This window comes from Salvia hispanica, chromosome 3 (assembly GCF_029641045.1).
Source record: "Salvia hispanica isolate PSC_SH4W2 chromosome 3, Shi_PSC_v1, whole genome shotgun sequence".
In the NCBI taxonomy this organism is placed as follows: Eukaryota; Viridiplantae; Streptophyta; class Magnoliopsida; order Lamiales; family Lamiaceae; genus Salvia; species Salvia hispanica.
This window is the reverse complement of record NC_142694.1, coordinates 32,288,656-32,300,270: the sequence shown is the minus strand read 5'-3', so window position 1 is coordinate 32,300,270 and position 11,615 is coordinate 32,288,656. Positions and strand designations below refer to the sequence as shown.

The 11,615-nt window shown below is 40.5% G+C and overlaps 1 protein-coding gene and 2 long non-coding RNA genes across 3 annotated transcripts; 1 reads left to right on the top strand and 2 right to left on the bottom strand.

The window, feature by feature from the left end:
* Nucleotides 1–61: 61 nt before the first annotated feature.
* On the top strand, nt 62–1,005 carry LOC148930582 (uncharacterized). The gene is made up of 2 exons (XR_016137198.1): nt 62–646; nt 756–1,005. It is a non-coding gene; the product is annotated as an uncharacterized LOC148930582 (long non-coding RNA).
* Nucleotides 1,006–2,346: 1,341 nt separating this feature from the next.
* Nucleotides 2,347–5,863, bottom strand: LOC125213158 (protein NUCLEAR FUSION DEFECTIVE 4-like). Its single transcript, XM_048113539.2, has 3 exons — nt 5,473–5,863; nt 4,564–5,381; nt 2,347–2,948 (listed from the first exon to the last, which is right to left on the bottom strand). Exons 1-3 carry the CDS (start codon nt 5,800–5,802, stop codon nt 2,474–2,476), a joined length of 1,623 nt encoding a protein of 540 aa, XP_047969496.1. The 5' UTR covers nt 5,803–5,863; the 3' UTR covers nt 2,347–2,473.
* A 3,521-nt stretch (nt 5,864–9,384) lies between these two features.
* LOC125216841 (uncharacterized) lies at nt 9,385–10,950 on the bottom strand. The gene is made up of 2 exons (XR_007175465.2): nt 10,545–10,950; nt 9,385–9,870 (listed from the first exon to the last, which is right to left on the bottom strand). It is a non-coding gene; the product is annotated as an uncharacterized LOC125216841 (long non-coding RNA).
* Between the last annotated feature and the right edge of the window lie 665 nt (nt 10,951–11,615).

Sequence of the window (11,615 nt, the reverse complement as noted above, 5' to 3'; positions counted from 1 at the left end):
AATAATGTTGAGAAAACACTCTTGTCAACATTATTCTATCTTACTTTACCATTTCTCCACTTTAGCTATTTTTTTTTATTTTTATAAAATGGGTGCGCAAAAGTGACCAGGACTCCTAATCGCGGACAGAGAGAGTATATACAAGTGGGACCTCTATTCCACTGACTTCTTTCCCACTAACCTTTTTTAACATTTCTAAAAATTTATGTCACCAAGAAATGGGACTCCTTATAGCGGACGGAGGGAGTAGCATTTATGCGAGGCGAATCTCCTACTCCACAATTCGTGCTGCACTCCTACTCCACACTCATAATAAAATAAAATAATCTACCGTCACTTATTAAAATAGCCCAACAGTGCGGGCCGACGTCTTCTTCTTCCCACCGTGTATCACTAACCTTTTTGCTACCATCGCTAGTCTTGGTGACACCACCACCGTCTTCCGCGGATGCTGGCTCTGACACGACCGTTCCACCCGTCGCCATCGTCTCTCTTCTCTCTAGATTCGCTGCCGCCTTGCAAGGAAGGCAGGTCCAGGTCGGTGTTACGCCTTTGCAATCGAGCTGTTGTTTGCCTCAGTCTAGCCACGGTCGTTGCTCGCCTCAGTGCTGCAGTGAGCGGCAGAGAATCCCGAGCAGCCAACCCGGTGAAAACTCATCTCTATTTGGAGTTCTCAATTCTCTCGACTCCAATTCTGATTCTCAAGCTTTCTTAATTCATCTGCTCATGTGTCGCGATTTCTCCATCGGCGACAGGCGTTGGAGAAATTGAAGCAATGATGAGTTTCATCCAATTTGCAGAGAGTGAGGGAGTGTGAGAGTGACGATGGTGGCGGTGCAGAATTCAATCATCGAGGATGGGGGGTAGCGGGTTGAATTTTGAAAATGAAGTGCGGGCAAGTTTGTCATCGTGCATGTCTTTGTCGTGTCAGGGGAAACCCAATTCAGAAACACCAAACAACGACATTTGTATATGAATAGGTGGGTCCTACCACATTTATTTCTATCCGATTTCATTTCGTACAAAACCAATTGTGTGTAACCGAACGAGCCCTTTATATTTCCCAAAATTTGTCTAGATGTTTTGAAGCGGAAACGAACACATAAAAAACTCTTCGTTGGAAAAATGAATTGGATAGGATTTGGCTAGCGACAGACAATACATATTCAATGTATATTAACAAATCTCCACATTAACTTAATTCTCCTTGCAGATGCATCATTACAATGCCAGACGAACAAACTTCTCATTAACTAATCGGTTAACTGGTACTAGTAGCTGTTCTGAGAAACTAAATTTATTAAAGAGTCAGTTAATCAACTAATTAATCGATCATCATTAGTCGCTAAAGCTAGTTAACTGAAATAAAACTAGCTAGTTGCACTATAAAGTTCATACCCCAACTAACCTTATTTAATTTGGATGTAAATAGGTTCCAATTGCCACCTATTTCGCCCTGTGTTTGTAGGGTGAATGTTTGATTTTGTTCTATCGCCTAATTATGAAAATCTCGCACTTTTAGTAGGCTTGGTTATTCGGTCAGTTCAGCTACAATCGAGTAGAACCAACTAGTTAACCGATATTAATGTCTAACTTTAATTGGTAACTGAAATTAAACTAACTAAATAATCATTAATTAAATAATCGATTGGTAAATAACCAATTGTGTAAGTTGATTTGCCAAAAAATAATCGAAATAAAGCTTACCAGTTGTGCTACTGGTGTATTATCCCAGCCGACTTTATACGATTCAATTATTGCTAAACTAACCCAATCCTCACTAGCTAATTACCAAAATAAAATAATTAAAAGAAAATTAAACATTAATTGTATCGAGAAAAGTTAGAATCATCACCTCCTTTGTAGCTGACTTTCTAGGGAGGAGCGCACATGCAATGAGAGACAATTTAGGTACTTCACCCGTTTCCTAAAAATTCGTCCCGGTTTGACCAAATACGAATTTTAAGAAATATAATAGAAAGTGAGTTGAAAAAGTTAGTGGATTATGAGTCATACTTTTATATATTAGTTTTATAATAAAATATGAGTAGCAATGAGTTAGTGGAATATGAGGTCCACAACCAAAAATGGTAAAAGTGAAATGGGACAAATTTTGGGGGATGGACAGAAATGAAAAAATGGGACAAATTTTTGTGGACGGAGTTAGTAGTATTTAAAATTTTGAAAATGATATGAATGCTATCTGAATTGAGTTGAGCTGTAAACAATTTTAAGATCATAGTAATATCAAATACAACTCAGAATATTCTTAGACATCATTATAGATTTTGTTGCTAGTGTAGTACTCCGGAGTACTTTTTTACTTGCCGTAACATGTAATGTGTATGTACCAATACCAAAAATTTTAGTAATATATCACATTTTAGTAGTATATACTAATACCAAAACTAACACACAAATTTACAATAGAGACTAAACTTCCAACTAGCCATCTCTCTCAATCTCTATAGAGTTATTGAACAATAATAGATGAAGCTCTCTTACATTTTCTGCTAGCATAAATCTTGGCATACACTGATTTAGTTCTCATAGACAGCAGCACATCAAGGCCGAACCCCACGACACACACGGCCGCCATAACCACAAACACGAGCCGGTAGCAATGGGCGCCTATGCACGTGTTGCCGCCCCCGGCCGTGCTCGTCGCCTGGGCATCGTAGAGGATACCTGCGAGCAGGCCGGAGAAGAGGAACGAGCCCAGCGGGAGGTTGAGGATGAGGATGTTGTAGATGAGGCCGAAGTACTTGAGGCCGAATAGCTCCGACGCAGTCGGGACCGTGACAGCGAGGCGCACGCCGTAGCAGATCCCAACCACGACCGAGCCCACGTAGAGTGACCCCGGCATGGCCATGGCCAGCACAACGTAGCCAACTGCCATTAGAATCTGTGAAGCCGCATTCCAAACTGGCCTGGGTGTTCCAGCCCTCCTGCGGAGGTAATATTTTCATCAGTTTTGATTCCTCACACTATAATGTATAAACAAAGCTTGTTCGCGATATAATGTCTCATCGTTCTCATTTTGCCATCCGCCAAAACAAAACAGCCACGTTCTATTATAAAACTAATAGTACTATGGAACTTACATTCCACTAACTTTAATTCAAATATTGTTTGAACCCGAACCCGGTCATTTAAGATAAATTACCCCACTTTATGACTATTCGATGACTTGATGAGTCTTATACGGGAAAGAGATAGAATAGTAAGAGAGCTTTCCCCCCCTTTAATATATTGGACCACAAGTCCACAATACATATAAAAATCAAGGTCGAAGAGAAAAGGAAGATCAAGGTGGATGGTATTACTTGCATTTTTTAAATGACATAATTGTTATAGTTTGATCCGTCCACCAAAATTAGTTTCTAAGTATTTATTTACTATATGTTTCTATTTAAGAGCATCCGCAATGGTGCTTAGGCCAGCAATAGGCTAGCCATTCTCTCCCCTGCCACGTCAGCAACACTAAAAAATCCACCTGCCACATCAGATTTAGGCCAGCCATAGGCCAGCCGTAATAAAAATAATTCAAAATATACTACATTTACGGAATTAAAATCACAATTAAATTACCGAATTAAATTTACGAGACATATACGGGAAAATTCATTAATTTTATTTTTAAAAAAAAGTACATTAACTAAAAATAAAAAAAATTGCATAATAAAAAAAAATCTGGGCTTCCACACACGAGCCACCGCCCCACTCTACTCCTCACTAATTTATTAAAAAAATACATAAAAAAATGTTAGTATGCCTCGAATCCGTTATAGTTTGCCGCTAGCCGAACGTTGTCCATCGCTAGATGTTGCTCTTGCACAGAAATTTAGAGATAGAGAAAATCGCGTTTATATAGTTTTTCAAAAATAAAAAAAAGAATAAAAAAAAGAATTAAAAAAATTTTAAAAAATAGCGCTGGCCGATCGGGCCGCCACAATGGCGGCTAGCCGATCGGCCAGCGACGAGCGATCAGCCAGCCCACGCCGATCCGCTCGCCGATTTCGTCCTCGCCGATTGCAATGGTTCGGCTAGCCGATCAGCTAGCGCGACGAATTGGCTAGCCGGTCGCTAGCCGACCATTGCGGATGCTCTAATGTGATGGATTGCATTTTCACTGACAAAATTTCAAACACTTTTTTCTGGACAGAGGTACTATCATTTATTTCAAGATTTAATAAATAAGCAAGTTCTCCCCCAAAAATGAAAAAATAAACTTAATAATGAAGCATAGAATTTATTCCTTCACGCGTTGAAAACACAAAAGATGGAGGAAAAAGCCACAAATATTATTTTACTATGTCACATTATAAAGTGATTCAACCTTTTCATTTAATTTAAGATAATTGGTGAATAATAGATATTGCGCATATATACGGTCCAATATCGAGTAGATCGTATCAAAATATCAACGTCACGATCCTAAATCTAGTGATCTAGTCCAAGGTTATTTATAGTGCATATATTATTTTAATATTTTCACGCGTTAAAATAAATATAAGAGGGAAAAGAAAGCTGACGTAATATAACAGAATTACTAAAACTTACTTGATGAAGTATTCGGAAACCGACCCGGATAGGATCCGACCGAAAAATCCCCATATGCTTGTGAGGGAAACGAATATGGATACATCCGAATACCCGAGAGCCCGACCCATTTGCCCGAGATTATTTAAAACCGAGAGACCCGTTCCAACTCCGCACAAAAACGACCCGAATAAGATCCAGAAATCCGCGGTTTTCATCGCCTCGCTAATCGTGTGCTCTTCCCCCACCACCGGCCTCCTCTTCTCCGCCGCCGTAACCGATTCTGCCTCCTTCTCCACCTCCGGCGCCGCCTCGAGCAGAGGCTCCGTCGCGATCCGCTCCACGTCGGCGGATTCGCGACGAGAAGAGGCGAAATTCTTCGTGAGGAGGTAAATCGGGATGAGGAGAGGCGACGCGAGGAGGATCAGGAGAATCGCGGCAAAGAATTGCGAGAACAGGCGTCCGTGAGCGCCGGTGACGTCGAATGCGAGGAGGTAGATCGCGATTACGACGGCGATTGCGTTGATTACGCCGAAGAATTTCGTTTCCTCCTCTTCCTCGGTTGCCGTCTTCGACGGCGGGATCTCGCGGAGGAAGAGCATGGCGGAGAGGCAGACGACGAGGGGAACGACGGTGAGCATCATCAGAAACTTCGCCGGATCGTCGGCGAAGAGCGCGGAGCAGACGTCGGTGAAGATGGCGGTGCTCAGACCGACGTAGCCTTTTAAGATCCCCGAAACAGGGCCGCGATTCTTCCGGAAATTGCGAATGCATGTCACCAAAATCGCGGTGTTCATCCACGTCGTGCTGTTTCCCCCCATACAGAGGAAGACACACATCTGCATCGGAATCAATTCGCGGTCAAAAATTGGGGATTTCGCTCGAATCGTTGAAATTAGGGTTTAATACGCGTAATGAGTGAGGAATTACCGCCCAATAAGGAAGAGGCTGGATTCGGCCGCTGACGACGAGCCATTGAACGCCGTAGCCGACGAAGCCTTCGACGGAGCCGATGAGGAGGATGACGGCGGTGGGGAGGCGGTCGGAGGCGAGGCCGGCGAAGATGCCGAAGGCTTTGCCGACGTCTTTGGCGACGGAGAGGCCGTTGAGCTGGAGCTGAGTGAGTCCCATGAGTGTTTTGAGGGCGTCGGAGTAGTTGGAGAAGGTGTAATTGTTGCCGGAAATGGCTTGCACCCACACGGCGGTGACGAAGCCGAGCCATTTTCCGGCGGGGGACGCCGGCGAGAGCTTTACACCCATGGCGAAATGCGTGAAATTTTTTTTTTGGAAATGAAGAGAAAAAAAAAAAGAGAGCTTGAATTTGAATGTGGTGTGAGATAAGCCTTTATTTAAAGGGATTTTTCAGTTTTCGACTTTTTCTATTTTTTTATTTATAAATACAAATTGGAGTTGTACTAATCCCGTACGTGGTGGGTCAGGATACGCGTATATATAAATAATTTATTTATTTATTTATTTCATTTTTATATTTATATTTTATATTTATATTTATTTCAACAATAATAAATTACTAATATAAATTAGTTATGATTAAAAATTAAATTATTTATGAGAATAATAAAAAACAATATAGTATTATAAACTAAACGTCGATAATACAAAATTAAAATTTACGTAATTATAAAAATGGAGGATCGTGTATAATGTATATTACTGGATTTTGAAAATATTACCAAAATTTCTGTATCAATCAAGTTAATAATAAGAGCATCCGCAGCGGTGCTCGTCCGTGCGTCCGTCCGTGCGTGCCGCTGGACAGAGCTCGTTCGTCCGTGCCAGCGGCACGGCGCTGCTCTTAGCTAAAAGCACGTCCGTGCCGCTGAGCAGCCATACGTGGCGTCTTCTTATTGGCCAACGGCATTAACGTTGGAAAATTCGATTTTTATTTTTTATTTTTTAAAAAATTCATAAATAATTCAAAATAATACCAAAAAATAAAAAAAAATATTTTTGGATTCCCAAAAAAATAGAGCCGTTTATAGACGTTTCTTTTTTATTTTTGTGAATTTTTTTAATCCCAAAATCATCTATAAATACACACATTAATCATCCATTTTTAACATCAAATTATCTCTCATTCATACTTTTTCATACTTTTTAATTTTATGGATTTTAATTACGTAATTTTTAATTTTTAGGATTTTAGTTATGTATTTTTTAATTTTTAGGATTTGAATTATGTAATTTTTAATTATTTTATAATTTGTAATAGTACTCCGGATATTTTTAATGTTTTTATATAAATTGAATAATAGAATGGTGGGACCCTTGAACTTGTCCTTAGCTAAGAGCACGGATGTGGGTGTTGTGCTCTTAGCTAAGGACAAGCAGTAAAAGTATGTCCGGGCCCACTTCCGTGCTCTTAGCTAAAAGCACGGATGGGGATGCTCTAAGGTTCTTTTCATAATTACTAATTAAGAGTAATTACCAAAACTACTTTTAGTCAATTCAGAGATAAAAAGGGATAGTAAAAAAAAGGAAGATTAAAAATAAGAAAACCAAGAAAATTCGATTATTATGATAAAATAAAACGATAATCTGAAGTCTGAACAACATTTTAATTTTTCAGTGTAAGAGCATCTCCAATGCCGGCTAGCCGATCCGCGTCGCTAGCCGGTCGGCTAGCCGAACCATTGGAGTAGGCGAGCGGCAAATCGGCAAAATTTTCGGCGTGGGCTGGCCGGTGGCGTGGCGCTGGCCGCCATTGTGGCGGCCCGATCGGCCAGCGCCGATTTTCAATTTTTTTTAAAAACCTATATAAACGCGATTTTAGTTTCATTTTCATTTGCACCACTTGTTTTAACGAGTTTTCTCTCTCTCTAACTTTCTGTACAAGAGCATCATCGAGCGATGAGTAACGCGGGTGGTAGCAGTGGTGGTAGTGGTGGGGATGCTGAGGAGTACGAACGGAGGATGAACGAGGCTATGAATGCCTACATGAACCGCGAGATGGAGCGGTACATGCGTAGGGTGGAACAGCAGGCGATACCTCGCCCTCCACGGGTTATCCACCGCCGAGCAGTGATTGATCGGGATCACGTAGCTGCACATCAGCGGCTGTATGACGACTACTTTTCGGAGAACCCGCGGTTTCCCGCAAACATGTTCCGGCGGCATTTTAGAATGCGCAGGGAGTTGTTTATGCGTATCGTTGACGCTTTGGAGCGTCGATATCTGTGTTTCCGCTTCAGGCACGATGCGGTTGGCAGACCCGGCCACACCCCTATTCAAAAGTGCACGGCGGCAATCAGGCAGTTGGCCTACGGAGGCGCGACAGACATGTGGGATGAGTACCTCCACATCGGTGAGTCGACAGCCCTGGAATGTCTGAAGTATTTCTGTGAGGGCGTGATCAACATATTCGGAGAGCAGTACCTTCGAAGCCCTACTCCCGAAGATTGTCAGAATTTGATGCAGATGCACGGGGAGAAGCATGGGTTCCCCGGGATGTTAGGCAGCATAGATTGTATGCATTGGGAGTGGAAGAACTGTCCGACTGCCTGAAAGGGGGCCTACACGACCGGCTACAAGTCAATGAATCCCACGATGATCCTCGAGGCCGTAGCTGATTACCGGCTGTGGATCTGGCATGCGTATTTTGGGATAGCCGGGTCGAACAACGACCTCAACATGCTGAACTCGTCGCCCCTCTTCAACGAGAAGTGTCAGGGCGTCGGTCCAACCGTCTCATTTGTGGCCAACGGCAACCGGCATGATATAGGCTACTACTTGGCGGATGGGATATACCCTAGGTGGCATGTCTTTGTGAAGACGATCAGGCACGCAAGTGATGAAAGGAAGGCCTACTTTGCGGAACGACAGGAGTCGGCGCGCAAGGACGTGGAGCGCGCATTTGGTGTGCTCCAGTCTCGATGGGCGGCAATTAAGGGTCCAACGCGTTTGTGGGATGTCAGATGCGTTTCCCAAATAATGTACGCCTGCATTATCCTACACAACATGATCGTCGAAGACGAAGGCGTACAACTGACTTGTTGGGCCAATGACGATGAAGTCGGGCCAAGCCACGGAACGGCCACCCCTAGCGTACGACGTGGGATACCTCTCGATGAAGCCGGCCGCCTCAAGGAATTTGCCGACATGCGCCAAGTGGATGCTCATATTCAACTCCAAAAGGATATAATTGAAGAGTTGTGGGCACGGAGGACTGCACGACGATAGTTTTTTTTCTTTATTATGTATTTTTTTTTATCTATGTACCTTTTTTAATGCAATTAATGAATTTTCCCGTATATGTCTCGTAAATTTAATTCCGTAATTTAATCGTAATTTTAATTCAGTAAATGTAGTATTTTTTGAATAATTTTTTTGCGGCTTGCCTAAATCTGATGTGGCAGGTGGATTTTTAGTGCTATTAACGTGGCAGGGAAAGAGAGTGGTTGGCCTAAGTATTTGATTTTTTTCGATATTCACGGTGAGATTTTTAATGTGGCTCTAATTAATACTACTCTATATTATGGGGGGAAATGGTGAAATAATTTATTTCTAGATGTATATTTATAGCCTTTTGTTTTAGTTCTAGGATGGAATTTATATTTCGAAGCATACATTATTTTCCTAGACGTTATATAGCTTTATAGTATTTCCCAAAAATTGTGTAGACATTTTGAAGTGGAAACGATTAAATAAATCAATCAATTTTTATTTAAGGGTGTGTTTGGTTCAGTTTATGAGCTTTTATTAAATATCCACATAAACCTTTTTGCAGTGATTACAAATAAGTAATACGACTTTATCCTTCATTTGGTAGAATTTGGTTGACTTTCTTTTCTCACTTAATCCTTCGTTTGGTAGAAATAGACATTGCGCAGACAAAATAGAAAAAATATTGCGAAGACTTTTATGTCCCTAATTTTTTAAGGAAATTACTCATACACCCTCGTCGTCCCTGCTACATTTGCAGAGTGGCGCGGATTCCTCTCCACTTTCGCGCCATCTTCTCCACCTTACCACCATGTAAGCACCTTCTCCTTGCATTCCTTCCACCACAAATCCACTTTGAAGAGTATCGTCCAAGTGAAGCTACTTCGATCTTCACCTTCCAAAGACGTGGCGACCCCTTTAAAGTTCTTCACGATCAGCTTGTGCAAATCCTCACCGGACCAAATGGGGAAAATGCAGACATTCATGACTAAGCAGACACCAGCGCCAACTGCGATCAACACCAGTCTCGAAACAGTAGTCTGAAGAAACTCCGATGAATCAGAAACCAGCACGATGCAGAACGCCAACATGAACACCCTGAATCCATATTCATACTGCTTCACGGCCAGGTGCAGCTTCAGATAACTAGACAAACATAATCAGCTTAAATTTGCTCAAATTTGGCAGATGTCTGGTGCAAAAATACAAACCCCCAATCTTCACATTACTCTAATCAATTACCAAAGAAAACAAAAACAAAGAAACCCAAATCCAAACAAAAGCCAAGTGATCAAAATTGAGAATTTCACTTGAACTCAATGACAACTACAACAATCGAACACAAACAAACCTAAATCAAAACAAAATCACAACACCCAACACAAGTGATAAAAAATTGTTGAGTTTTATCTATGATGAACTCGAAAACAACTACTACTCCGTACAACAGTGAGAATGGCTACTCTATCAATCACCATAGAAATAGAAGACAAAGAAACCTAAATCCAAAACAAAATCACAACACCAATCCCAACTGATCAAACTGAGTTGTACCCTTTTTCCCAACAAAGATGACTGTACTTTTTTTTTCTCTAAATACGAAGATGACTGACTACTTAATTCTCTCTCCTACTTTATTCATCTCTATTAACACACAAAACATAAAATCTGGTGATCAAATTAACATATCAATTAGGAAATAGATTCAACACAAATGAAAACAAAATGAAGAAACCTGAAATAATCGACACTACACCACTGTGTGAAACCCAAAAATTGAAAATTGAAGGTTTCATACAAGCTTCAGTGTGGCGGCTTACCTTACCTGTGGAGGTCAGAAACCTGAATCTCACCGCGACTGAGCGTATTGTGAATGTTAGGTATTGTGCTGTTTAGACGAGGATTGCAAATAGAAGGGCAATTTGGGCATAAATCTGGAGAACACGAATCGGCGAATTGGAGAATATGTTATACCACAACCTTACCCCGATAGTGATATGCCGGATTCGCCGATTTTATTACGCAATTCACTGAGATCCGAAACTGTTGTACCGGGTTCGCTGATAAAATCGGTTGCTACCAAATGCTGGAGAAGGTGAGATATTGACCACTCTTTGGGCCTTTTTTGGAGTAATATGAGTTTATACGAGCTACCAAACGAACCCTAAGTATAGAATTTTTGTTTTGTCTTCTTCAATATATATATTTATTGTATCATCACTCTTATTGTTTTATACGGAGTATTACAATTGAGTCGTATGAAATCTGAACCAAACAAACGAAATAATTTAATTAAGGTCGTAAAGTGCATAAAAATATCTGCAGACTTTGAAATATAACACAACAAAATTAATGGCACTGAATTTTCTTCATTCGCTCTCACTTTTATTTATTGTCAAAATGCAACTAGCAAATAATAATGGCGGACCCATTTAGGAGAAAAATACAAAAACATTAAATAAATTTCCTTTAGCCGTTGATCGAGTGTATATAATTTATGAATTCTGTCGTAAATAATTACATTTTTATGGGTGTAGGTGTAGATAACAATAATGCATTAGTATATAAAACGATCTTTTGTTATAAATAGATGAAATATTATAAGGAAATTTTTTGTTACTATCGAACCGTATAGACGTATAGTAATTAGAATAACACACCAAAGTGTGAAATTATTACATTCATAATTAATTTAATTGCACTAGAATTTTATGAAAATTTTAATGCCTATGAGATTTGAACCTATAAAAAATTGGATTATCCACAAAGAGAATCTACCATAAGTTTTTCGTGATCTAATAATTGAATATATGTCTACAACGCAAAAGTATGTGTTCTCATCTGAATCTCTCCCTGTATGGAGGCATATATGAATTAAGAAAAATGTTTTG